General features: G+C 39.8%; 1 protein-coding gene across 3 annotated transcripts in view; it reads left to right on the top strand.

The window, feature by feature from the left end:
* PTPRG (protein tyrosine phosphatase receptor type G) overlaps positions 1–24,721 on the top strand; it is a 730,401-nt gene that overhangs the window by 183,505 nt on the left and 522,175 nt on the right. For all 3 annotated transcript variants that reach the window (XM_004034399.5, XM_004034398.5, XM_055383012.2), the window contains one exon: positions 1,171–1,275. In XM_004034399.5, coding sequence (XP_004034447.3) covers positions 1,171–1,275 — 105 coding nt within the window. Of the gene's footprint in view, positions 1–1,170; positions 1,276–24,721 lie in introns of those variants that run through there.

The raw sequence follows: 24,721 nt of genomic DNA on the forward strand, positions 1-24,721 counted from the left end.
ACTAATTTGGAATACAGAATGTGTTGTGTTTTCCTGGTCCCATCTTTGTCTTCAATTGAATATACAGCTTCCCAAAACTTTCCTAAATTTTTTTTTTTCTCTTTGAAAGCACGCTTGCTTTTGTTTAGGTACATTTAAATGTTATCATAGTCAGCTGGGGTATATTGTTTGCATGTAATTCCGTTTCATTTTGGATTTTGAGGCAGCTGTGACATTTGTCTTCTTATATATCAGTGTTTTCAGGTGTGGGCTCTCAACAAAAGAAATCCGCATCCATGAGGTAGCTGGGAAGAGAGGGCTTTGAACGCTATAGCAGGCAGATGGAAGCTCTCCATAATGGGTGAGAGTAGTATTTTTGCTGTTGCTTGGTGGATTGAAATGATTTTCAGATTTCAAATATACATCACTAATCAGTGTTTCTTTTCTGGGCATTGTGGGCCTTGGAGGCTTTCTTGTTTCATATCTTCTGGCACCAGAGGTGACTGTTAGTGGCCCAAAGGATGTGGAAGACTGGTACTAATCACAAGGAGTCTCCTAGGTTTCAGATTGTCTTGTGTTTGGGTGGCTGGCTTTGATGCAGGGATGCTTAAGTCTGGTTTTCTCATCTACTGCATACCTACTGGGTGACCTGGGGCCAGTTACTTTGTGTCTCTGCTCCTTCGTTCCTCCATCTGTAAAAGAGATAGAATGACCCTGGCTCTGTAAAGATCAAATGGAGCCCGAGGGTCTTTACACACAGGTCGTAAACTTATACATGCAGTTGGAACCGAAGTCTACCAGTTAGTTGTATGTATGACCTTGGTCAAGTTAAAGTTCTTTCTGTTGTTGAAGCTTCAGTTTGCTTATCCATAAAAGGGCCCCATTATTGGGATCACTGTTTGTACTGCTTGGTGGTGTTTTGCAAATCAACTAAGATAATGTATATGAAGTGCTTAGTGTACTGCACTTCTTGGCACAAGTAAAGGTTCCTTGTCAACGATTCCTAATAATAATAATAATTTGTCTGGACTTTCCTATAGTTTTTTTTTTTTTTGTAAAATAAGTTGGTTCTAGTCAGTCATCCTCAAGGACTATGATTCTACGAAGTCACCCAATGGTGTTCATTTGACACCCTTCCTGTATCCAGTGGGGTGCTGCCTTTGTCTCATTGTGGGTTTCCCTCTCTTCCAGCGTTGACAGAAGGCTACGTTGGGGCCCTGCACGAGAATAGACACGGCAGCGCGGTGCAGATCCGCAGGCGCAAGGCTTCAGGCGACCCGTACTGGGCCTACTCTGGTAAGTCCAGTTGTTCTAATGGAGATCACACAGGCCAGTTAACATCCCATTCAACTCACTTGAAAGCACACTTTGAATCACTTTTATGCCTGAGTTCTCTTTGCTCAAATCTTTCGTAGTTCACTAAAAGTTGAAATATTCGAGCCTGATTTTCCTCAAGGTTATAAGCACCTTAATTTATCTCTACCACCTGTTTCCTCAACCTGTTTTCCCCTCAATTTGCGTTTATTTCTGAACTTTACTGTTAATGAGTTATTGTACCAAACTTGTAATTTTCTGAAAGACGTAGTCTTGTCTTTTCTGTTTTTTCAGGGGCTGTGATTTCAGAGAGCAGAAAATATATGGCTAGCCTTGAGCTGCTAAATGTCTGCTAAACATTACAAACATCACATATCAGAATGCTCTATTAGGCTCTAAGCCAAGAAATGCAACTTTATTTTTAAATCACATCTTGTTCTTTGAATATATTTTAGCTGTCTACTCGATGGTAATCTGCAGTCCTTTTCATTTTTATTTTTACTTTTACCCTTTGAGCTAATGAAGGGAGAGAGCATTGTTCTAACTATGTTGAATGTTACATTGCAAATAATTTTCTTACATTTTAAGGGGACAAAAATGAAGACCGAAAATTAGGGATAGACTTTTCTGGATTAGGCTTCCCAAAACTCCCAAAATATGAGAGGTGGATTGTTATTTCTAGAAGAGATTTTTGATGCTCAAAAATATATGGAAAATGTATTAAAGCTAATTAAGGAATGCTTGAGTAAGATAGACCACTTTGGAAATTACTTTGGCACTGAATAATTCAAACTCCTTCTATGAAAGAGCTTGGAGGCATGGAGTATTAGTCTTAATAATAAATCTATGTATTATGCAATGTTGTTGCATATAGAACTGAAAGTATTCTTTTCATAATGATGCTCGGGTTTAAATCCTGAATTTCTCCCAGCAAATCCTGTTAAATTTATGTCAGTGTAAAATTTATAGGTCTGATCTTTAATTATACCTTATCTATTGGCTTTTTGCATCCTTTTGTCTATTGATAAATCTGCTGCCCCTGCAGGGAGAATATCCTATCTGTTTTGTTTTGCAGTGAACAGATAGTGATTCTGAAGTTTTCCATCACACCCAGTACCTTGTGATTAGAATTATCTAATTAGAGGCTTTTTGTCACCATTTCTGATAAATGAAGGAAATTGGCAGATGAAAGCCAAAATTACATATATATAGCATCTTGCCAAGAAACCCAAAGAAAATTTATCATTTTGTACTCTGTGGCTCTGACATCAGTCAGGAGGAGGCACAAAGTGGCTTGCTATTTACAGTTCATCAGTTTAGAATAATAATGCTGTTAGTCAGGAAATTGGAAGTTATATCCCATTAGCATGTCCAATTGCAAATGGCAGTGAAGAGATGAAAGCCCTTAAACTTTTCCCATTATGTAGTTAAGAATGACCATAAGTGGTGCCATCTTTGTGATGGAGTGATTGTTGATGTCTTTAACTTTGGTACACTTCAGAAGTCTCCATTTTGTATTTCTGGAATGCATTGTGACTGAATTTGGGTATTGCCTCCAGCAGTAGAAGGACTAATGGTTCAAATTCAAGAGTTGGCACACTTTTTCTGAAAAGATCTAGGTAACAAACATCAAAAGCCATATTGTCTTTGTTGCAACTGCCCAACTCTGCCATTGTAGCTTAAAAGTACCCACTGACAATTCTGGACAGACTGGCTGTGCTCTGATAAAAATTTACTTATGAATACTGGAATTTGAATTTTATAATTTTCATGTGTCAGGAAATATTCTTCTTTTGATTTTTTCTCATTCATTAAAAAATATACAAACCATTCTAGCTTTGCAGGCTGTGCAAAAACAGGTGGCTGGTTGGATAGGGTCCACAGGTTATACAGTTTGTGAACCCTTGTTCCAGTTGATTTTTTTCCTAGAAATCAGATAGGAGAGTCATTTGAGGAATTGCTTGGAAGGATATGGACTGGTTTGGAAGACTGAATGAAGTCATTTGTTAGGCATAATGGAAAAAATAAGAGTAAAAGAAGAATAGAATGGGACAGGTATCAACTGATGGTATAAAGTTCTTATGCTTGCAACAGTTCTTCCTGACAATTCGACAGTATCTATGGTTGGCTCGTGCTGACGTGGTGCAGTATTGGTTCTCATGTCAAGAAGGCTTGGAGTTCATCACAGACATTCCTTAGCATTTGGCCAATGTGTAAAAAAGGCCAGGAAGAAGTAAGAGTTGGGGCCTGTTACTTTGGGTACATCAGATCAGCACCTTAAAACCACAGCAAATGAGATGTGGGACTATTAGCTACAGGCATAGTCCTCTGGATATAAATGCTTGAAAAGTGGGACTGACAAAAAAAAAAAAGGCTCATTTTTTATGAGGGAAATGTTTCTAAATTTAGCAAAATGAAGCAGGCAGTTCCTGAAAGATTGCTTTAATAGTCTAGATTTTAATCTGAGGCCTCAAATTCTCTGATTTGTCTTATTTCCTCCTAAGATAATGCCATGGGTGCTTTAGGAGTGCAGTGTGTGAGAGTATGAATTTTGAAGTCATATAGACAAACCATAGTTCAGAGCGAAGTTTTGTTAATAACTTGATGATGTTGGAAAAGTGTGACTTGGGAATGATTAATAGCACTTCCCACATAGGATTGTTACAGGGATTCAGTGAGATGATGTTTGTGAAAACATTAACATAGGCCGGGCGCAGTGGCTCACGCCTGTAATCCCAGCACTTTGGGAGGCCGAGGTGGGCGGATCGCGAGGTCAGGAGATCGAGACCATCCTGGCTAACACGGTGAAATCCCATCTCTACTAAAAATACAAAAAAAAAAAAAATTAGCCAGGCGTGGCGGTGGGCGCCTGTAGTCCCAGCTGCCGGGGAGGCTAAGGCAGCAGAATGGCTTGAACCCGGGAGGCGGAGCTTGCAGTGAGCCGAGATTGCGCCCACTGCACTCCAGCCTGGGTGACATAGCATGCCTCTGTCTCAGAAAAAAAAAGAGAAAACGTTAACATAGTCTCTGGCGTAAAGTAAGTAGTTAATATTACTTCTTGCTTATTTTTGAGACTGTTATTACTTTTGCTGCAATTAATGTTGGTTTTGGAATGCACAAGTGTCGCGATTGACAGTGGGTGATGACTGGATAGTTCTGAGAGCTGAACAAGTTAGATTCTCTCAGCCATAATTCTCAAGGGGTGCCTAGTTGGGATTTGGGCATGAGGGTTAAGCAGACTATCCTCAAGTTCAGCGGTTGGCAAACTACAAACTGCAGCTGTGTTTTGTAAAATAAATTCTGCTGGAACACAAGCACACCCATCACGTTGCATATTATCTATGGCTGCTTTTGTGCTACAGTTGCAGAACTGAGTGGTTGTGACAGAGACCTAGAATGTTACTATTCCAGTAATATTGAATATCTAGTAATATTGAATATTAAATATCTAGTAATGGTGAAAAGCCTAGAATATTACTATATCTGGCCTCTTACAGAAAAAGTTTGCTGGCTGGGTGCGGTGGCTCATGCCTCTGATCCCAGCACTTTGGGAGGCCGAGGTGGGCAGATCACGAGGTCAGGAGTTTGAGACCTGCCAACATGGTGAAACCCCATTTCTACTAAAAATACAAAAATTAGCTGGGTGTGGTGGCAGGCACCTATAATCCCAGCTACTCGGGAGGCTGAGGGAAGAGAATTGTTTGAACCTGGGAGGTGGAGGTTGCAGTGAGCTGAAATCGTGCCACTGTATATTCCAGCCTGGGTGACAGAGCAAGACTGTTTAAAAAAAAAAAAAGAAAAAAAAAAAAAGAAAATATTTGCCAACTCCTGCTTATAGTAATACAGCCTGGGTTTTTAGCAGATGTTAGTCTGGTATAACTTTTCACTTCTCATTTTAAGACTAGCCTACTTTATTTCCACTTCACTGCATCACCTTGGAAAATGCAGACACCTTATTTATTTTTGAAATGTTAAACTTTACCTTTATAGGCCTATCAAACAATGCCTTTGTGAATACCTGTAATGTTAGCATAGAGAACTATTTATTGAGGAACCTGGAGATATGTATTAGAGTTCTCTTGTGGTCACTGGAAGATGTGTTGTTTCTCTGGATCTTAAATTTCATCTGCTAGTAAAAAAGGGGGACATAATATCTGATTTTGACATGAAAACATCATAGAAGGTATGAAATGGAACATAAATATAAGTTATTGTTGACATAATAATAGCAATGTAATTTGATGATTGATTTATATCTTTGGATTTCTTTTTCCTTGTACCAACATAGTAGGCAAAAATGGGAACGAGTTATGTTTCATATAGAATTGTACTGAAAAAATGCAGTAGTTTAATAGTATCTCATTGGAAATAATAAAACAATTTCTTTTCTATTAATTTTACTCAGCTAAAGTATATTTCTGTCTTTCTTGAGGTGATGGTAGCTCATGAATTTTAGAGTTTGCCCAGAACTTCTATAATTATTGCACAAAGAGTAACACATGCTAGGCAGGTCATCAATGCAGGAAAGAGAAATGAAAAATAAATCATAAATCTAGAGTAACTTCAAGTAGAAATTTGAGTTTTTTGTTTGTTTGTTTGTTTTTTGGTTTTTTTTGAGATTGGATCTTGCTCTTTCACCCAGGCTGGAGTGCAGTGCCTCCATCTCAGCTCACTGCAACCCCCCAACCCCCTGCTTCCTGAGTTCAAGCAATTCTCACGCCTCAGCCTCTCAAGTAGCTGGGATTATAGGTGTGCACAACCATACTCCCAGCTAATTTGTGTATTTTTAGTAGAGATGGGGTTTCACCATGTTGGCCAGGCTGATCTTGAACTCCTGACCTCAGGTGATCGGCCTGTCTCGGCCTCCCAAAGTGCTGGGATTACAAGCGTGAGCCACCACACCCGGCCAGAGGCATTTTTATATATAAAGTTATTTTCTCTCTTGCCACTCAAAGACTAGAGAAAAACAGGTGGTAGTTTTTTCCCTTCCTCTGCTTTTTTTTTTTTTTTAACTTAATTCTGTTTCATTTTTCACAATTTTAATAATCTCTATCTCATTTTCCCCTGTGTAGAAATAGCTTCTAAGAATCAGTACAAGGGGACCATTTCTCATTGTTAGAGAAATCCAGAATTGAAATAGGCAGTGACCAAAATTCCCCGTAAGACATTTCTGGCATTGGGCTGGGTGAAGGTCAAGCAGGATTACTCTAAGAGGCATTCCTGCCATAGCCAGGGGCCATCCATGGTCCTCTCCAACTGTCCTGGGATTTGAGGAATTGCTCAGCTGTAAAATGGAGATGGCTTTGAGGATTAAAGGTAATATATATTGGCACCTGTAGTATGTACTTTTTGGCCTCCACTCTGGAGTAGAGTAGGTATTACCTATGTGGCTCTTCATTATATGCCGCCGCGCTACACTGTTCATATAAACATCTTGTTTTATAACATGCATGTGTGTGTCTGGGCGTGTGTCTCATTTCTCCGGCTAAGCGTAGAATCCTTGAAGACAAGGATTATTGCTTATAATTCCTTGTTTCTCCTGCAGCGTGCCAGTGTGTCTTGTTTTGTGCAGATTTGGTGCATGTTTTTTAAGTGGACAAGTGGATACACGGATAAATTAACTCAAGCCAGAGTCTGTCCTTGGGAATTTACTAAGGGGAGTCCTGCCATGAAATTCAGATAAATTAGTGGGTGATTTGCAAAAGGTTTCACTGTTGGATCCCTTTAAATAACAAGCTCCCCTGGTGAACTTAAGATATAATTAAATTCCTAAAATTACATTTTCATGCCTATTTTTAAGAATGTCTGTACAGGATGAAGCAAAATATACGTGCCTGCAGAATTCAGCTTTTGTCATTAGAAGAATGGAAGGCACTGTAAGACCTCAAATTTTAATGTTAATATTGTTGCGTTATTTGCCTCTCTCCTAAAGCCTCTTCCAAAATCTCTTAAGGGAATCATTTCCTTAGAGACATTCTCTTCCTAATAGAGACCTCCTCCTCCTTTTTTTTTTTTCTTTTGAGACGGAGTCTTACCCTGTTGCCCAGATCTCAGCTCACTGCAACCTCCGCCTGTCGCCCTGATCTCAGCTCACTGCAAGCTCCGCCTCCTGGGTTCAAGCTATTCTCCTGCCTGCACCTCCTGAGTGTCTGGGATTACAGGCGTGTGCCACCACGCCCGACTAATTTTTGTATTTTTAGTAGAGTTGGGGTTTCGCCCTGTTAGGAAGGCTGGTCTCGAACTCCTGACCTCAAGTGATCTGCCTGTCTTGGCCTCCCAAAGTGCTGGGATTACAGGCATGAGCCACTGTGCCCAGCCCTAATAGAGACCTTCTGATCGGAAGGAACCACACCACTGAGGAGAAATCAGCCTTGAGAGTCTTCCTCCACGTCTCAGCTCAAAGGCTCCATGTGCCTTGGTGCTTAGCCTGACCCATTTCTGCCTAAACTCCTCAGTCTCCCCTTTATTTATTTATTTTTAAAATTAATCTCTATCTTTTCTACATATCCCTATTAATCTTACAGTTTTAAAGTAGAAGTTCTTTACTTATTTGTTTACCACACTTACTAATTGTCTACTGTGTGCCAGGTGTTGTGCTAAATGTGAAGGGCCAGAGAAGCTGCCCATAAAATTGCTGTTGCCAGATTCCAGTCTTCAAAGACAGGCAGGTGTTTGCCAGGACACACATAAGCCTTGAGCCTGGAGGACTCTGGCAGTGACTAGAGAACCAGAAGCAGCTCAGAAGCTCTAGAGCATGTGGTGGGGTGGAGAAAGTTAAGGGCTTAATGAAGAGGATTGGAGTTAGACTATGGACAGCCTTATGATATTATTCTACTAGTGACATAGAACTTCTTTCTAAGGTTGATAGGGAGTAATTAAAGAGCTTCACCTGGAATTGGACTACAGTTGGTTTTATGTTTAAGACCACTGGTTGTAGGGTTAAGGACTGGGCAGTGGGAGGAAGAGGGCAGGATGAAAAATGATGGGGCTGTATCACTGGGGATTTGAGAATGAAAAGAAAAGAGCTCATGGGAATTCATTATCGTTTGTACAAGGAGGAGAAGGCAAAATGAATTGTTGTCCCCAAGATGATTGAAGATGGCATTGCATTTGTTTTGAAATAAGTAAATGAGGAGTGGTGGGTTGGTTGAAAAGATGAAGAATTTTGACTAGAACCTATTAAGATGTGTTATAGTGTTTTGTCTGCATTTCTTATGCCCTTTAGAGTTCATGCTCTTTAAACAGAACCTTTGTCTGTAATTAGTCATTGTATTTCCCTGTTGCTACCTAAATGTTTTTGGATAGGAGGGCTTCAAGATAGAGAACAAATTGTAGAATAAACTGTTTCTTCCTACAGGTACTATTTTTCTTTTATAGTTCATGTGTGGTTCCAAGGGTAGATGGTGTAAGAAAAAACACATATGGTCACACACTAATCAGAACTTTATGTACAAAGGAGAAAAATGTGTTACCATATGCTTAAGGTACCTGGAGAATTTTTCAATACTTGGCCAAGTTTGGGAATTGCCTCTCCAGTGTTTGAAAGACGTTGTTCTCTCTACTTAGAGTTCTTTTCTTATTTTTTTTAAACTTTCATCCTTGCCACCTGAGTTCTAAAGTTTCTTGGCATTTTCTCTGTGGAGGTGGTTTCACAAGTGATTGTAAAGTTAATGGATGCTAATGCATTAATACATTATCAGAGGACATGAATACATTCCTTAGGGGCCTTGTGACCGTTGGAAAAGTCTAGCAGTAAGATGAAATATTGTTTAGTGCTGTGTTGGTATCAAGTGGTACATATCAGTGGTAACAAGATTTCAATTGTTGCTGTGATGGGGTATTTAAAACATGGGTAAATGGAATACTGAGAGTGTGGGTTTTAAAGTGACTCTGAAGGTAGTGGGGTGACGGATCCTTTTTGGAGGAGGGCTTTTTGGCAATATCTGTGAAAATGTTAAATACTGCTCATCTTTCATCCAGCACTTCTGCTTCTCAGAATTTCTCTTTCTGAAACACGTGTGCATGTCTCCAAAGTAGCATTGTGTTTAACAGCCTAAGTGACCAAAATAGGGACTTGGGTAATTATAATACATGCTTACAATGAAATGCTTACCTGAACATCCACCAAAATGGAGGAGGTTGAACTACAGGATGTATTAAAATAATATGGGTAATATGGTCCCGTTAATGAATAAAGCTGAAGAATCCAGAGACTACACCCAAAAGTTAATTGCGGTTATCATTGAGAAATGAGGGATACTACCTTTTAATACTTATATTTCTATAATATTTTAATATTTTATAGAAGCATATCTAGAATATTTCAATTTCTTATACCAGTAGATTCATAATTTTTTTAATGACCTTTTTATTTTAGAGTAGATGGCTAAATGGTATCAAATTCAGGCAGTTTTCTTTGTAACAATTTTGAGGGGGAGAAAAAGAAAAGAAAAACCTAAAAGGGAAGCCAGAAGGAAAGCAAAAACCTTTTTGTCTCTTTAATTGGCTGTATCTAAATTTTTTAGGTGAAACATTGTCAGTGGCGTTTCAATTTTTTATAAAATGCTGATACGAACCTTGCAGAAATTAATGAACTGATATTGACTTAGTTTGAAATGAACATCAAGATTTATTGAGCAAAGCAGTAAATATTGACCCAGCCAAAGATAAGGTCAGTATTTACTTTGACATAACATAAATCCTAATATTCATTAATCTATAAATTTATTGTGTCAACACAAGGCATACAGAAGTTGTATATAAATATATTTTTTTCATATCTGCGATGAATCAGAGTCAAACATCTTTTTTCTTGGTTATAAATTTAAAAGGACAATGTTCTCTTCTTTGAAACTACCTTCTTTGGGGAGAGGGGTGTGTGTGTGGGTGGAAGGACATGATTAATTTAAAGGTTCAAAGGAAAAATATACCTAGCTGAATACATGTGTTATAATTGGAGCACAGTGATTTGCATGTGCTCTGTGATTTACTTAAGGGCTACCAGTTTTCCTTTCTAACCTAACAAAACGTTCTCTTTCATTACATCTGATTTGATTCATAAAGCCCACCCACTTCTTTTTTCTTTCTTTTTTTCCATTTTTTGAGACAAGGTCTCACTCTGTCACCCAGGCTGAAGTGCCTGGTACTGACTATAGGCGCACACCACCACACCCAGCTAATTTTTGTAGAGTTGAGATTTCACCTTGTTGGCCAGGCCGATCTCAAACTCCTGGGCTCAAGCAGTATTCCCGATTTAGCCTCTCAAAGTGCTGGGATTACAGGCATGAGTCAGGGTATCCGGCTAAAACCCACCTTCTGATGATATAAAACGGGGACCCTCTGTCTTTCCCTCTGGATATTGTTAAACTACTTACGTAGAATTTTGTTTGGTAAATAACATATTGTTGGTGTATATCATACTTTATAATACTTTATTGGCTGAAACTTCCCATGTTGAAATTATCTTAGTTTATTTTATTATTATTATTTTTGAGCCAGAGTTTCACTGTGTTGCTCAGGCTGGAGTGAAGTGGCACAATCTTAGTTCACTGCAACCTCTGCCTCCTGGGTTCAAACAATTCTCTTGTCTCAGCCTCCTGAGTAGCTAGGACTACAGGCGTGCACCACCACGTCTGGCTAATTTTTGTATATTTTAGTAGAGACGGGGTTTCACCATATTGGCCAGGCTGGTCTCAAACTCCCGACCTCAGGTGATCCGCCCACCTCAGCTTCCCAAAGTGCCACCACACTCGGCTTCATGTTGAAATTATCAATTTGAATTGAACTCTCATTCTTTATCTTGTGCCTTCTCTTGGTGGGGTGGTCTTGGTAGCAGTAAGAAGAACGTAAGGAGGACCCGTTTCACTGGATTGTGAACTTTTAGAATTGCCAATATGTAGTTGGAATAAGTGTCTAATATATGCTTAAAGACTGCATTTTCTCGCTGTTCATTTAAGCGAAGAAAGTAATTCAGTCACAAGCTTAAGTATAATCTTGTCCCTATGCAATAGTCTTATATGATCCTGTTGCGCTCAGTCCACCTGGCATGTTCTTTGAGTGTAAAGTGGTGGTGTTAGTTTCAGTGTTGGCTGATCTTGAAATGACCATCACTTCTCTCTCTCAGCTGGTAATCTCCTATGACCCTGTTTGAGATCAACTACATTAAGGGTGGTTATCTTCTTGGTTGTCTTTCTTGCTATTAAAACTTAACTGTCTTATGTTTCGTTTACTTTAAGGCCCATTTTCTGTTATGTAACTGATAACTTGTGTAGGTTAAAAACTTATCAGTGGTGTGTATATAACATAGAACTTTGCCTTCTTGAGAAATGCTTTCTAATAACTTCAGGAATTCTCACTTTTCATTCACGTCACTATAGTATATAATAATGTTTTCCACTGCGTGTAGTGGCTCACACCTGTAATCTCAACACTTTGGAAGGCTGACGTGGGAGGATCACTTGAGCCGAGGAGTTCGAGACCAGCTTGGGAAACAAAGTGAGGCCCTGTCTCTACAAAAAAATTAAAAAAATTAGCTGGGCATGGTAGCTCACGCCTGTAAGTCCCAGCTACTCGGAAGGCTGAGGTGGGAGGATCGCCTGAACCCAGTCAAGGCTGGAGTGAACCCTGATCACACCACTGCATTCCCAGCCTGCGTGACAGAGTGAGACCCTGTCTCAAAAATAATAATAATAAGAATATTAACAATGTATTCCTTGAGTGTGGTATTCATTGGGATTTTTATGTCATGTGAAAAATGACTCTATGACTCTGCTGTGATACAAATATTTGACTTTCACATAATAAAGTCATTTCTTGTTGAGTTTTTTTTTTTAATTTAAATCAAGGAGAAAGTGAGTTTTGTACTAATAGGTCTTTAACATCTCTCTGTCACTTGCTCATACCTCTTTTTATCAAGAAGAGATAGGGCTGGCCTCAGTCTGCTGGGAGAGGATCTTAGAATTTGATCTCGTGGATTTCATTATACCCTGGTACCCTTCATGTCTGGCAAGCCATGCTAGTTTTCTGTTTTGATGTGTTAAATTTCCTATTAAGTCATATTTGAGATTTTATAAAAAGTGGGCCAGTTTAAAGAAAAATTTTATCTAAGCAGTAGTACAGCTGGCTTTCCAATATGGCAAAATAAGTCTTTCTGTAGGAGATATCACCATTTTGGCAGGATTGAAAAGCCTCTTGTTTTGTGCCATATAATCAAACTATATCTCTGATTTGAAAAATGACAAAGGGTGTAATAATTCCTAGAATTGGTTTTAAAATGAAGGAAAATAGTATCCTAGTTCAAAAGTTATGGCTCATTGTAAGTGCTGGTCTGGTATAGCCGTACAGATTGTTTAAAATCTTTAAATAAATACTTGGCCCAATCCCTTTTGTTCCCCCTTTCTCGCTGCCCTGGAAACTCCTTCTCTTATTTTGGGACCTTTTAAAAATCCTACCTTAGACCTGTTAACCCACTCTGTACCATCTGCTGTGACTGATTATTATCTCTGATTTGTTAAATGATTTAAGTTTCATTTCTGCTTATCATGACTTGGAGGGAATTTCAGAGTGATAGGCCTGACTTGGTAGGGTTTTGGGATATGTATTATACTCTGCAACCCATTCCTTTGTTTTTTTTACATTTTATTTTAAGTTCAGGGGTACTTGTACAGGATGTGCAGGTTTGTTACAAAGGTAAATGTGTGCCTGGTGATTTGCTGCACCTATCAACCCATCACCTGGGTATTAAGCCCAGCATGCATTAGCTATTCTTCCTGATGCTCTCCCTCACCCCTCCCTGCTCTCCAGGCCCCAGTGTGTGTTGTTCTTTTCCCTGTGTCCGTGTGTTCAGCTCCCTCTTATAAGTAAGAACATGCAGTGTTTGGTTTTCTGTTCCTGCATTAGTTTGCTGAGGATGATGGCTTCCAGCTTCATTCACGTCCCTGCAAAGGACGTGAATGAAGGATCTCGTTCCTTTGTATGGCTGCATAGTACTCCATGATGTATTTGTACCACATTTTCTTTAGTCTATCATTGATAGGCATTTGGGTTTATTCCATGTCTTTGCTATTGTGCACAGTGCTGCGATGAACATAGGCATGCATGTATCTTTATAACAGAATGATTTATATTCCTTTGGGTGTATACCCATTAATGGGATTGCTGGGTCTAATGGTATTTCTGATTCTAGGTCTTTGAGGAATTGCCACACCATCTTCCACAATGATTGAACTAATTTAAATTCCCACCAACAGTGTAAAAGCATTTCTGTTTCTCTGCAGCCTCTCCAGTATCTGTTGTTTCTTGACTTTCTAATCATCATCATTCTGGTCAGGCATGGTGGCTCACGCCTGTAATCCCAGCAGTTTGGGAGGTTGAGGTGAGCAGATCACTTGAAGTCAGGAGTTCAAAACAAGCCTGGCCAACATGGTGAAACTTCATCTCTACTAAAAATACAAAAAAATTAGCCAGGCGTGGTGGGTGGACACCTGTAACCCAGCTACTTGGGAGGCTGAAGCAGGAGAATCGCTTGAACCCTGGAGGTGGAGGTTGCAGTGAGCTGAGATTGTGCCATTGCACTCTAGCCTGGGCAACAGAGTGAGACTCCACCTCAAAAAAAAAAAAAAAACAAAAAAAAAAAACCGTCATCCTGACTGGCATGGCGTGGTATCTCACTGTAGTTTTGATTTCTGCAACCCATTTCTTGAATTGAGTTGATCTTGAGAGTTTCCTTGGACTTGGGAAGCCACTTAATCCAGATTTCCTATTTCTGTTGATCCACGTTCTTCCAGCTTGAAAGCCTTTTTCTGGGGGAGGAAAACAACCTTCTTCTTAGAGCTGCATGAAATTTTGCTGCTCCCAAAGGCATCATTTAGTAGCTCTGCCCGAATTATTGTTGGCCACTTTTCCTCCTGGAAACTGTTTTTCTCTGTCCCACCCTTCCCCTTAGTTCCAAATGTTAGGTTGATGTTCTTCTTTTTAGCAGAGTGTGCATGCCATTAGTACACTGAGTATTGATTGGTCAGTGAGAGATTTTAGCAGGAAAATGAAATATGAAGCTCTTCTTGGCTGTTGGACTAGCACCTGCAAAGATGAGCGAAGGCATTTTTCATGTGTTTCTGGCTCTGGGGCTCACTGTGATAATGGGAGGTATTTTCTTCTCACTGTTGATAATTACATGGTCCACACTCTCCTCTTGGGGAGTGATTTTGACACTTTTTGATGGTCCTATGGCTTTTACATTCTTATACCATTTCCTAATGAGTTATCTTTTCTCTCACCATCTACTAGGGTGTGAAAAGGAAGTTTCAACACTCAAGGCCAATTGAGCTGCATACCTGCTGTGCCAGAAAGAACTAGTTAAGATTTGCTTCTGGCTGGGCATGGCGGCTCATGCCGGTAATCCCAGCACTTTGGGAGGCTGAGGCGGGTGGATCACCTGAGGTCGACAGTTCGAGACCAGCCTGGCCAACGTGGTGAAACCCGTCTCTACTAAAAATACAAAAATTAGCCAGGTGTAGTGGTGCGCGCCTGTAATCCCAGCTACTTGGGAGGCTGAGGCAGGAGAGACGCTTGAACTCAGGAGGTGGAGGTTTAAGTGAGCCGAGATCATGCCCCTGTACTCCAGCCTGGGCAGCAGAACAACACTGTTGCTTCTCTTTGACATATGAGTACACCATAGCTAGCAATATTACTAGGATTTTTCTTCTAAATTCCCATGGAAGTCATTTCCGGGAGTATGAATGAGTATAAGAATTTGTTTTTGGGTCAGTTTTAACCTCTAGAAAAGACCCCCTTACTCTCCTGGCCTAAGCGTAAGGGCAGTTTATCGCCTTACATAGCACACCTAGGGTAGGACACCTCTGGGCAGCACCTTTGTACCCTGCCATCTTTAAGGTACACCCCATGTTGTTTAGACTTTGCCATCCTTAGTGGGTAGGCTTGGTCCTTAGAATCACTTGCCTTGTGTTCTTAACATGGCTTCCAGAATTCTAGATGTCAAATACAGAGTACAAAGTTCAGAGGAGAAAGGGAACGTGTCCCTTTCTTATGTCTCTGTTGAAGAGCATGTAACATGTTCTTCAAAGCATCCCACCCGTGGTGAATCAGCCTTCATATTTTGTTGTCCAGACTTGGATCATGTTCTCATGCTTAAACCAATTATTGGCAACAGGAATGGGATTAGCACTGCTGCCTTAGACTGATCAGGATCTACCCCAGAAGTAGAGGTCTTGGAAATACAGCCCGTGTGGCTGCTACCTATACCTACCCTTGTCATCATTTTCAGGTTTTTGTTTGTTTGTTTGTTTGTTTTGTTTTGTTTTGTTTTGTTTTTTTGAGACGGAGTCTCACTCTGTTGCCCAGGCTGGAGTGCAGTGGCATGATCTTGGCTCACTGCAACCTCCACCTCCTGGGTTCAAGTGTCTCTCCTGCCTCAGCCTCCCAAGTAGCTGGGATTACAGGTGTGCACCACTACACCCGGCTAATTTTTGTGTTTTTAGTAGAGACGGGTTTCACCGTCTGCCACTACAGCACCTCCCAGTTTCAAGCAATTCTCTTGCCTCAGCCTCCCAGGTAGCTGGGATTACAGACTCCTGCTGCCACGCCTGGCTAATTTTTTTTTTTTTTTTCCTTCATTAGAGATGGGGTTTCACTGTGTTGGCCAGGCTGCTCTTGAACTCCTGACCTCAGGTGATCTGCCTGCCTCGGCCTCCCAAAGTGCTGGGATTACAGGCTTGAGCCACTGTGCCCGGCCCATTTTCAGGTTTTAAAGGCTAAGCAACCCCATGGCACTTAATAAAGGAAAATGTTCTAGGAAAGAAATGTGTTTACTTCTGAAGTGAAAATTTGATTTCAAAAGCCTGACATCACTGCAAATAAAATAATAAAGCTCCATGAATTTGGAGTCCTTTATGGTATTCCTAGCTTCCCTGTACTCTTCTATAGTTACTAGTTACATTTGGCTATTTAAATTTAAATTAATTAAAATGAAATAAAATTTAAGATTCAGTTTCTCAGTCACACTAGCCAAATTTCAAGTTGTCAGGAGCCACACATAGCTAGTGACTACCCTTTTGTATTGCACAGATATGAAACATTTCCATCCTTGTAGGAAGCTCTATGTCACAGTGGTGTTCAGAGGATATAGGCATTATAGAGGAACCAGCATGTAACATATTATTGAGTACTGAAGATGTGGGTATAAGACCTTTCTGAAAAGCTTGCATAGTGCCCCAGTTGTACAAGCTTCTAAAATTCAGGTAGACCTCCCTGTTCCTTTTGGAGGTCTTGAGAAGTTGACCTAGGGTATATTTTCTGAGCCTTGTTTTTACCAAGGTTCTGAATCTCTGGAGAAATACAGTGAGTGGAGCATAGAAGTGAGGAGGCGTGAGGGCATCCTCATACCAGTCTTCATTCATTGAGTCATTCAGTAAAAGTGTTTATCAAGCACAAGCCAGGTGGCAAACTCAGTTCGAGACTAGGGCTAACTACAACAGAGCACAAAACATACACAGTTCTATTCCTACCTGGTGGAGGTGGACAGAGCAGCATATACAAAGTAACATGTAATATCATCACATCATTCTGTGAAATAAAGTGTAAAGTGAGGTGGTGCCTAGAGAGGGATTTAGGGGAGAGAGGTGTTACTTTAGCCTGGGAAGACCTCTCTGATCAGGTGATACTTGAGCAGACATCTGAACACAGAGGGACTGAGTCTTGCGGCTATGTGAGGTAAGCATTGCAGGTAGAGGGAAGCGGGGGAGATAATAGCACTTGGAAAGGTTCAGTGTTATACCTTAAACTACTCTGTGAATTTTAATTAGGCCTCCTTCTAGAACCTTCTGGCCCTGTATTCTTGCTTAGGATAAATTTTGCATTGTTCTAGAAAAGTAGTTCTCAAATGGGGACTCTTTCCTTTTTGTGGAATATCTGACACAGTCTGCAGACATTTTTTGGTTGTCACAATTGGAGATGGTTGGGTGGCCAACTGGCATTTAGTGGGTAGAGGAACAAGATGCTCTTGAACATCCTACAATGTACAGAACAGCCCCCACAATAAAGAATTATCTGGACCCAAATGCCAGTAGTGCCAAGATTGACGAACGCTAAACTGAAGGCTCACCAGAATCCATCGTTTTTACACAGTTGGTCTCCATGCTGGTGTGAGGTTCTACCTTTCTAGCCAGTCCTTAATTGAATGAGTACGTGGCACAAACACAGCAAGGTGTGTTGTGCACAGTGGCTAAGGTATTAGAGAATAAAGTGAGTGTCATGGTGTTCAATCCTCTTTGGAGATTAAAGAGTAGAAATGGAAAGCTTGGCAAGTTGACCATTTCAGAAATCTATGCATGAAATCATAAAGGAATGAATCACACTTCTGGTCGTGGTGAAAAGTCTACCTCGTAATGTCACATGGAGGTGATGAATGTTGATTGTGCTGCAGTAAAGAGGTGGTGAGATTGCTTTTATTATTATTATTTTATTTTTGAGGTCTCTTGTGACTATGCCATTTGTCAACTCTTTGATCTAAGAGGCCGTTAGGAAATAATATTCATCTTAGTATTGCTAACCATGAAGGACCCTAAAGGATCAGCTGGCCAAGCCACTACAGCACCCTGAGAAAATTTATAGTTACCCAGTTGTGAACCTTGACATGTCACTTCAGGGCTGGCAGGGAATAGCAGTTTCTTAAATGATCACTTTTCACTAAAGGAGTGGAAAGGAAACCAGAGCTGTGAATGGTGATTGACAGGCTACCGTGATCCAGCTTTTTGTCAAGTGTCAGCACCTTAATATTTGATAAGGGTTACATAAATGTAGTAGTAATGGCCACAGATATCTTCCAGAATAGATTTCTCACTTTTTTGTATAAATTAAGCAAAGCTACCTTGTGATGGGGTATAAATGCATGTATATTTATCTACACGTGTTATGGTGGCCTGAATTTTCCACAGAGCAGATGGCTGTTTGTACTCATTTGTTCCCAAACCCTCTTGTAGATATTTGAGTATAAAGATAGATTCATGTGGTCACCGCTTCTATGGAGCTCAAAGGCTCTCTTTCTCTTTTCTCTATTGAAACCCAATTTTTATTAGCATTGAAGGCCACTGACGTTGTAGGTTAAACATAACAACATCTAATATATCTATCTCAATACTCCTATTGCAGGTCTACGAGGAGTTTGAAAAGGTGTAAGATTATTTATATATCAGGGTGGCTCAGAAATACTTTTTCTTTAAATTGGAATGATAATATCATACCAAAAGTATGATATATCCATTTAAATTGTGAGTTATTCCATCTTCCTTCATTCCTATACAGTTTCGAGCTCAAATTGGAGAAGGTCATGTGAAAACCACTTTTCTCCCCAAAGAAATGTTGGCATTATTTTAACATCTTTTTCCTACCCTGGATTCTTTCTCACATCCCAGACTAATTCCAAAAGAGTTTCTTCAGTCACTGCTGTTGACAAGAGACTTTATATTTGGAGATAATTTTTTCTTTTTAAGTTTTCTTTCTTAGATTTTGATTCTAACATCTCTAACTGATAATCACATTTTCCAGATTTCTATCTATATATTAAAGGAGTAGATCTGGAATTTCAGCTCTCTTTAGTAGACTGCATTATAGAAAGGAAACTTTGTTCGTATCACACATGTATTATTTAACACCATTATTAATGTTAATTTTTTTTTTTTTTTTTCGTTTAAGACAGTCTCACCCTGTTGCCCAGACTGGAGTGTGGTGTCATAATCTCTGGTCGCTGCAACCTCCATCTCCTGAGTTTAAGCAATTCTCCTGTCTCAGCCTCCCTAGTAGCTGGGATTGCAGGCATTTGCCACCATACCCAGCTAATTTTTATTGTATTTTTAGTAGAGATGGTTTTTCACCATGTTGGCCAGGCTGGTCTCAAACTCCTGATCTCAAATGATCTGCACACCTTGGCCTCCCAAAGTGCTGGGATTACAGGCATGAGCCATCGCGTGCAGCCCAGCCATTGATTATTAAACATGTTACTTAGAAAGTAGAATTAGGACAGGAGCACTGGCTCAGGCCTGTAATACCAGCACTTTGGGAGGACGAGGCAGGCAGATGACTTGAAGTCAGGAGTTCGAGACCATCCCGGCCAACATGGTGAAACCCCATCTCTGCTAAAAATACAACAATTAGCTGGGCGTGGTGGTGCACGCCTGTAGTCCCAGCTACTTGAGAGGCTGAGGCAGGAGAATTCCTTGAACCTGAGAGGCAGAGGTTGCAGTGAGCCGAGATTGCACCACTGCACTCTAGCCTTGTGACAGCAAGATTCCATCTCAAAAAAAAAAAAAAAAAGAAAAGAAAAAAGAAAGTAGAATTATCAAACTCCATTTTTTTAACTAAATAATTTTTTATGTTAAAAAAGGCATACCATTTTCTTTTACTCTTATTTTGTTTTTGCTTATTCTAATACATGATGATTTCCTTGTAGTAAATAGTTTTTTCTAATTTTCCCCATGTAGACAAATCCAAAATGCATACATGCTCATTTAAATAATTTGTCCACTGGTAACCTCAGCTGAGCGCTGCCCTTGGCAGAATATGTTTTACGGATATTAAATGTGTTTAAAATACTCTTTCATATTAATTGGTTGGCATTTAGATGTCTTAAGTTGTTTTAATAAATTAGGGAAAGCTATAATATAAAAGGTAGAAAATATATACATTTTCAGTGTTCCAAGACACTTTGGTGGACTATGGAATGCTTTAAATGCAAGTTAAGATGAATATTTTATATTTGGCTGGGCATAATGGCTCATGCCTATAATCTCAGCACTTTGGGAAGCCGAGGTGGGAGGATCGCTTGAGCCCAGGAGTTCAAGACCAGCCTAAGCAACATAGTGGGATCCCGTTTGTACCAAAGGAAAAAAAAAATAGCTGGATACGGTGGCACACGCCTGTAGTTCCAACTACTGTGGAGGCTTACACAGGAGGATTGCTTGAGCCTGGGAGGTTGAGGCTACAGTGAGCTGTGATTGCACCAGTGCACTCCAGCCTGGGTGACAAAAAGCAAGACCCTGTCTCAAAAAAAAAAAAAAAAAATCTTGGTATTTAATTTTGAGCTCTCACTACGGAACAGAATAGATTTATGCATTGGGAGGATAGGAAATATAATAATTAGAGATATATTAATGGATTTTAGATTTTTGTCTGTAAAATACTAGTCATAAATGCAGTTACTAGAATCCATGTTTATGGTCTTTGAATTTGATCAAGACAGAGAGTTATTCATCAAAAAGCCACTAGACCCACCATTTATCACAACTAATCATGAACTTATATCTCTGTAACTCACAGGTATGATGTATGTCTTTTTTTGGTAGGGATATTTACTACAGGAATTAATTTCAGACATTGGGAGACTTTTATAGCCATTTAACTGTTAGCTACCTAGAGATTTAAATAATTTTACTGGTTCCTCTTTGTTAGCCTCTGGGAGTAGAGTTTCTCTGCACAAAAAGAATGTCATCAGTACAGAATTGTTGGAGTCTCTCTTTGCCAGCCTCAGTACTGAGTCTGTGTAGGAAGTCCCCGGCAAGTAGCTAAGTACGGGTTGTTGCTCGGAGAGCATTTTCTCAAAATCTGTGTCTGGAACATTAGTTGAGGAGGCTGTTCACAGGGTTTTTATGGCAGGAGGGTTCTGTGACCATGGAAGATTGGGAAAGGCCAAAGTAAAGATTGTCACACAGGTTTCTTTGCTGCAAGACTTCTCAGATCCTTTAATAGTCCACTCTTAATAGAATTGGAAACTTGTCCTTCACTGTGCACTTAGACGTCCGATTAGAAAGTGAGGGAAAGAGGAAAATGGTTGTGTGGGGGAGGGTGTGTTTGCCCAGGGAAGAGGGGTATGGGGGAGGAGAAAGGTTGATTCTCCTGAGTTGGCTTAGTGTCTACTATCATAATGATTTCCCCACAGCTTTATGAGGGCTGTGCTGCTGTTGTGAGGTGTGGTCACAGGGAAATTTCAGTCTGAAAGATGAGTTCTACATGATTCACACACCTCCTATGAAGTAGTAAAAGGAAAAACTATGCCAATTTACGTTAGAAGTATTTTCCCTACTTCTTTATTTATTGGAAATGGAGCATTTGTGTATGAAAGAATTCCTTGGGGGATAAAATGCCATTTAGTTTAATGTGATGACAATATGTATTTAAGTCATCATATGAAAATATTTACTAGAAACAATGACATTTGAATTTATGGACGTGAATTTTGCATAATACCTTCCTTAAGAGGGTGATGATGTATGGGAGTGTGGGATGGTTTTCTTTCACTGAATTTGGGATTAATAGAATTGTCACCCACAAATGTTTGGTTTTTTTGTTTTTGTTTCCATTTTGGGTTTTACTGTGTCGCCCAGGCTGGAGTGCAGTATACTTTGGCCCAGTCATAGCCCACTAAAGCCTTGACCTCCTGGGCTCGTGATTGTTCCACCTCAGCTTCCTGAGTAGCTGAGACTACAGGTGTGTGCCACCACGCCTGGCTAATTTGTTCTTTTTCATAGAGATGGAGTCTCACTGTGTTGCCCAGGCTGGCCTCGAATTCCTGGCCTTAAGCGATCCTCCCAGCTTAGCCTTGCAAAGTGATGGGATTATAAATGTGTGGCACCACACTTAGATGCCCACTAATGGTTTGGTGAAAGGATTAAACCCCCCAAGAACTGAATTTTCAGTAATAAGGAATTGAAGATTTTAGTCAAGCCAGAACACACATGATTGGACTTCAGCAGTGAGGGTACCAAAGAATATTACATTTGGAAATTAAATTTTAAGAGAGAAGAGGAAAAAAACTGGGCGTAGAGAGTATGGGGAGAGAATAAAATATGGTGAATATGGTGATGTGATTCTTGAACTGTCCTTTTGTTTTTTTCTGACTGTAAAGAGTAGCACATTCCCCAATTAGACAATCAGAAGTGTTTTCAGATGTTCCCACCTATCCCCTGGGGAGTCAGGGGCAGACTCCTTTTTGGTAGAGAACCCTCTGCTGTAGAACGTGCAAGAAATAATAATAAATAGTAATAGTATGGAAGAGTGTAGAATTATTACATGGTAAAGGTGGCTGTGATTTTTAACCTGATAAGCTTATTTAGCCAATTCCAGAAGTTTCCTTATTGCAAAGTGGGCGGATTTTAAGTGTTCCTTACCAATTGTTAAATGTGGTGAGATGGATTTTATTTCCCTTGGATTCGTGCTATATCTGCCATGGAAAGCATGGGTGATGTTGATTGTAGCCCAGATTGAAAATGACAGCCAGGAGTTGCTTAGTTAATGGGGTATATGTTGGTCCTCAATTTGTGCAATTCATTGTTTAATGTGAATGAATAATTTAGGGATGAATGATTGGGTTCATTTTTAGACACTGGCTACCTTAACAGGATGATAGTTGACAGAGCTTCATGTTATATTTCCTCACGTGAAGAGCTAAAGTTGTTGCCCAGGTTAAGTCAAAACATTAGACAAGGTCATAATGTTAATTATTTGCATATGTTAAACTGCTGAATATACATACGTTGGTGCAAAAGTAATTGTAATCTTTTGCACCAACTTAATATATACACAAGTGTATATATTTATATTTGTGTGGGGGTAGGACTAATTACTTAAATAATTTTTCTCAACTTTGCATATACTTTTTTCTTCCTGAATTTAATCTAGTTTCATTTGGATTGTGTCTAGTTTCTGTGGAAGTAGCTTCATAAATAATTTAAATGATCTTTGATTTGAGATTGACTCTTAAAAATGGAAATTGCATTTATCTGGGTTAGAATTTTATCTAGGATTTTAATTTAATAGCTGTTATTTTTACTTTCAAATTCATATTTTAATACAATTAAAAGTTGGGTTTTTTAATTTGGGGCAGACAGCAAGCTGTTTTATTTTATTTTTGCCTGCCAAGGAATGCTTTTCTCCTTGACACGGACAAGGGTGCTCTTTCTTTTTCTGTTCTAGCTCTCCTGTGTCTTGGACTTCTTAATTCTTTCTGGTGGGATTTTTCTCCCTTCCTTCTTTACCTTTCACTAGGGATAGAGTTATCCCTTCTTCTGGCTCTTGTTTCCCTCCCAAGACAGCTACATCTCACCATTTGCCTTGGCCTCCTTTATTTCTCCTTCTATTCATCTTTTGTACTTGGAGTGGTCCGCAAGGTGAGGAGAGTTGAGCTCAATGAAAAGAAGGTAGACTTTTGTCTTTTTTATGCAGAACAATGTCTTCAAAAAAAATCAGAACAGAAAAAATAAGATGCATTCTAATGGATCTTTGACACTTTTTGGTAATGAAGCTTTTAGTTCCCATAGAGTTGTGTGTAGGTCAGAAAATCTGCCAAGTTTCTTACTCTATGTTCAGCTCAGGTTTGCTCTGGCACCAAAGAGGAGAGAAACGGGGGGTTGCAGAAAACGGGGGGTTGAGAGCTTTATCTTTTTGTCCTTTACTTTCATCTTAAAAAAAAAAAACTTTCTGTGTAAGTCAAAAGGCATACTAATTTTATATTTCAGTGTTTCTTTGAGTTTCATTTAGACCATACAAGCTGACCATGACATATGACTTCTATGTGTTCAGTCACTTAAGATCATCAAATGCCTAGACTTTTTATTTGAAATCTTTGGCATCCCTTCTAACTTGTGTTTTGCAGTTAAATTACTTTGGAGATGAGATAGAAATCTGAACCAAAAATAATTATTGTAACTATACAACTCTTATTTCCTACCTTGGCTTAACATGTTCCTATGTGAACTGTGTTTGTTTGGAACAATTTAAAAATATATCTCCTCTCATCCTTTTTCTTTCCTGAACCATAGTAGGCTTTGGTGAGCAGATATGAAAATTGTGATGACCAGGCTGGGCACAGTGGCTCACACCTATAATCCCACCACTTTGGGAGGCTGAGGTGGCGGGTCACCTGAGGTCAGGATTTCGAGACCAGCCTGGCCAACATGGTGAAAACCTGTCTCTACTAAAAATACAAAAATTAACCAGGCATGGTGGTAGGCACATGTAATCCCAGCTACTCAGGAGGCTGAGGCAGGAGAATCACTTGAACCTGAGAGGCGGAGGGTGCAGTGAGCCGAGACGATGCCTCTGCACTCCAGCCTGGGTGACAGAGTAAGACTCTGTCTTAAAAAAAAAAAAAAAAAAAAAAAAAAGAATGAATGAATATTGTGATGATCTCTGAATCATCTTCATGTTCCTTCTTTGCCAATTCCCATCGGGGCCAACCAGGGACAAACTCAGGACTTCCTGGGAAATTATACAGTTGAGGGAGGGCGTTAAGCAGGGAGGTGTAAAATATGTTCTTGGAGACTGCTTTGTCTACCAGAATCTGTGAAGCACCCATTTAGTGTTGAATGAGGAATTTAGGAATGATTGGCCTTTGTTGCTGCCAATCATGGTGATGTGTGTATAG

This window comes from Gorilla gorilla, chromosome 2 (assembly GCF_029281585.2).
Source record: "Gorilla gorilla gorilla isolate KB3781 chromosome 2, NHGRI_mGorGor1-v2.1_pri, whole genome shotgun sequence".
NCBI classification, from domain to species: domain Eukaryota; kingdom Metazoa; phylum Chordata; class Mammalia; order Primates; family Hominidae; genus Gorilla; species Gorilla gorilla.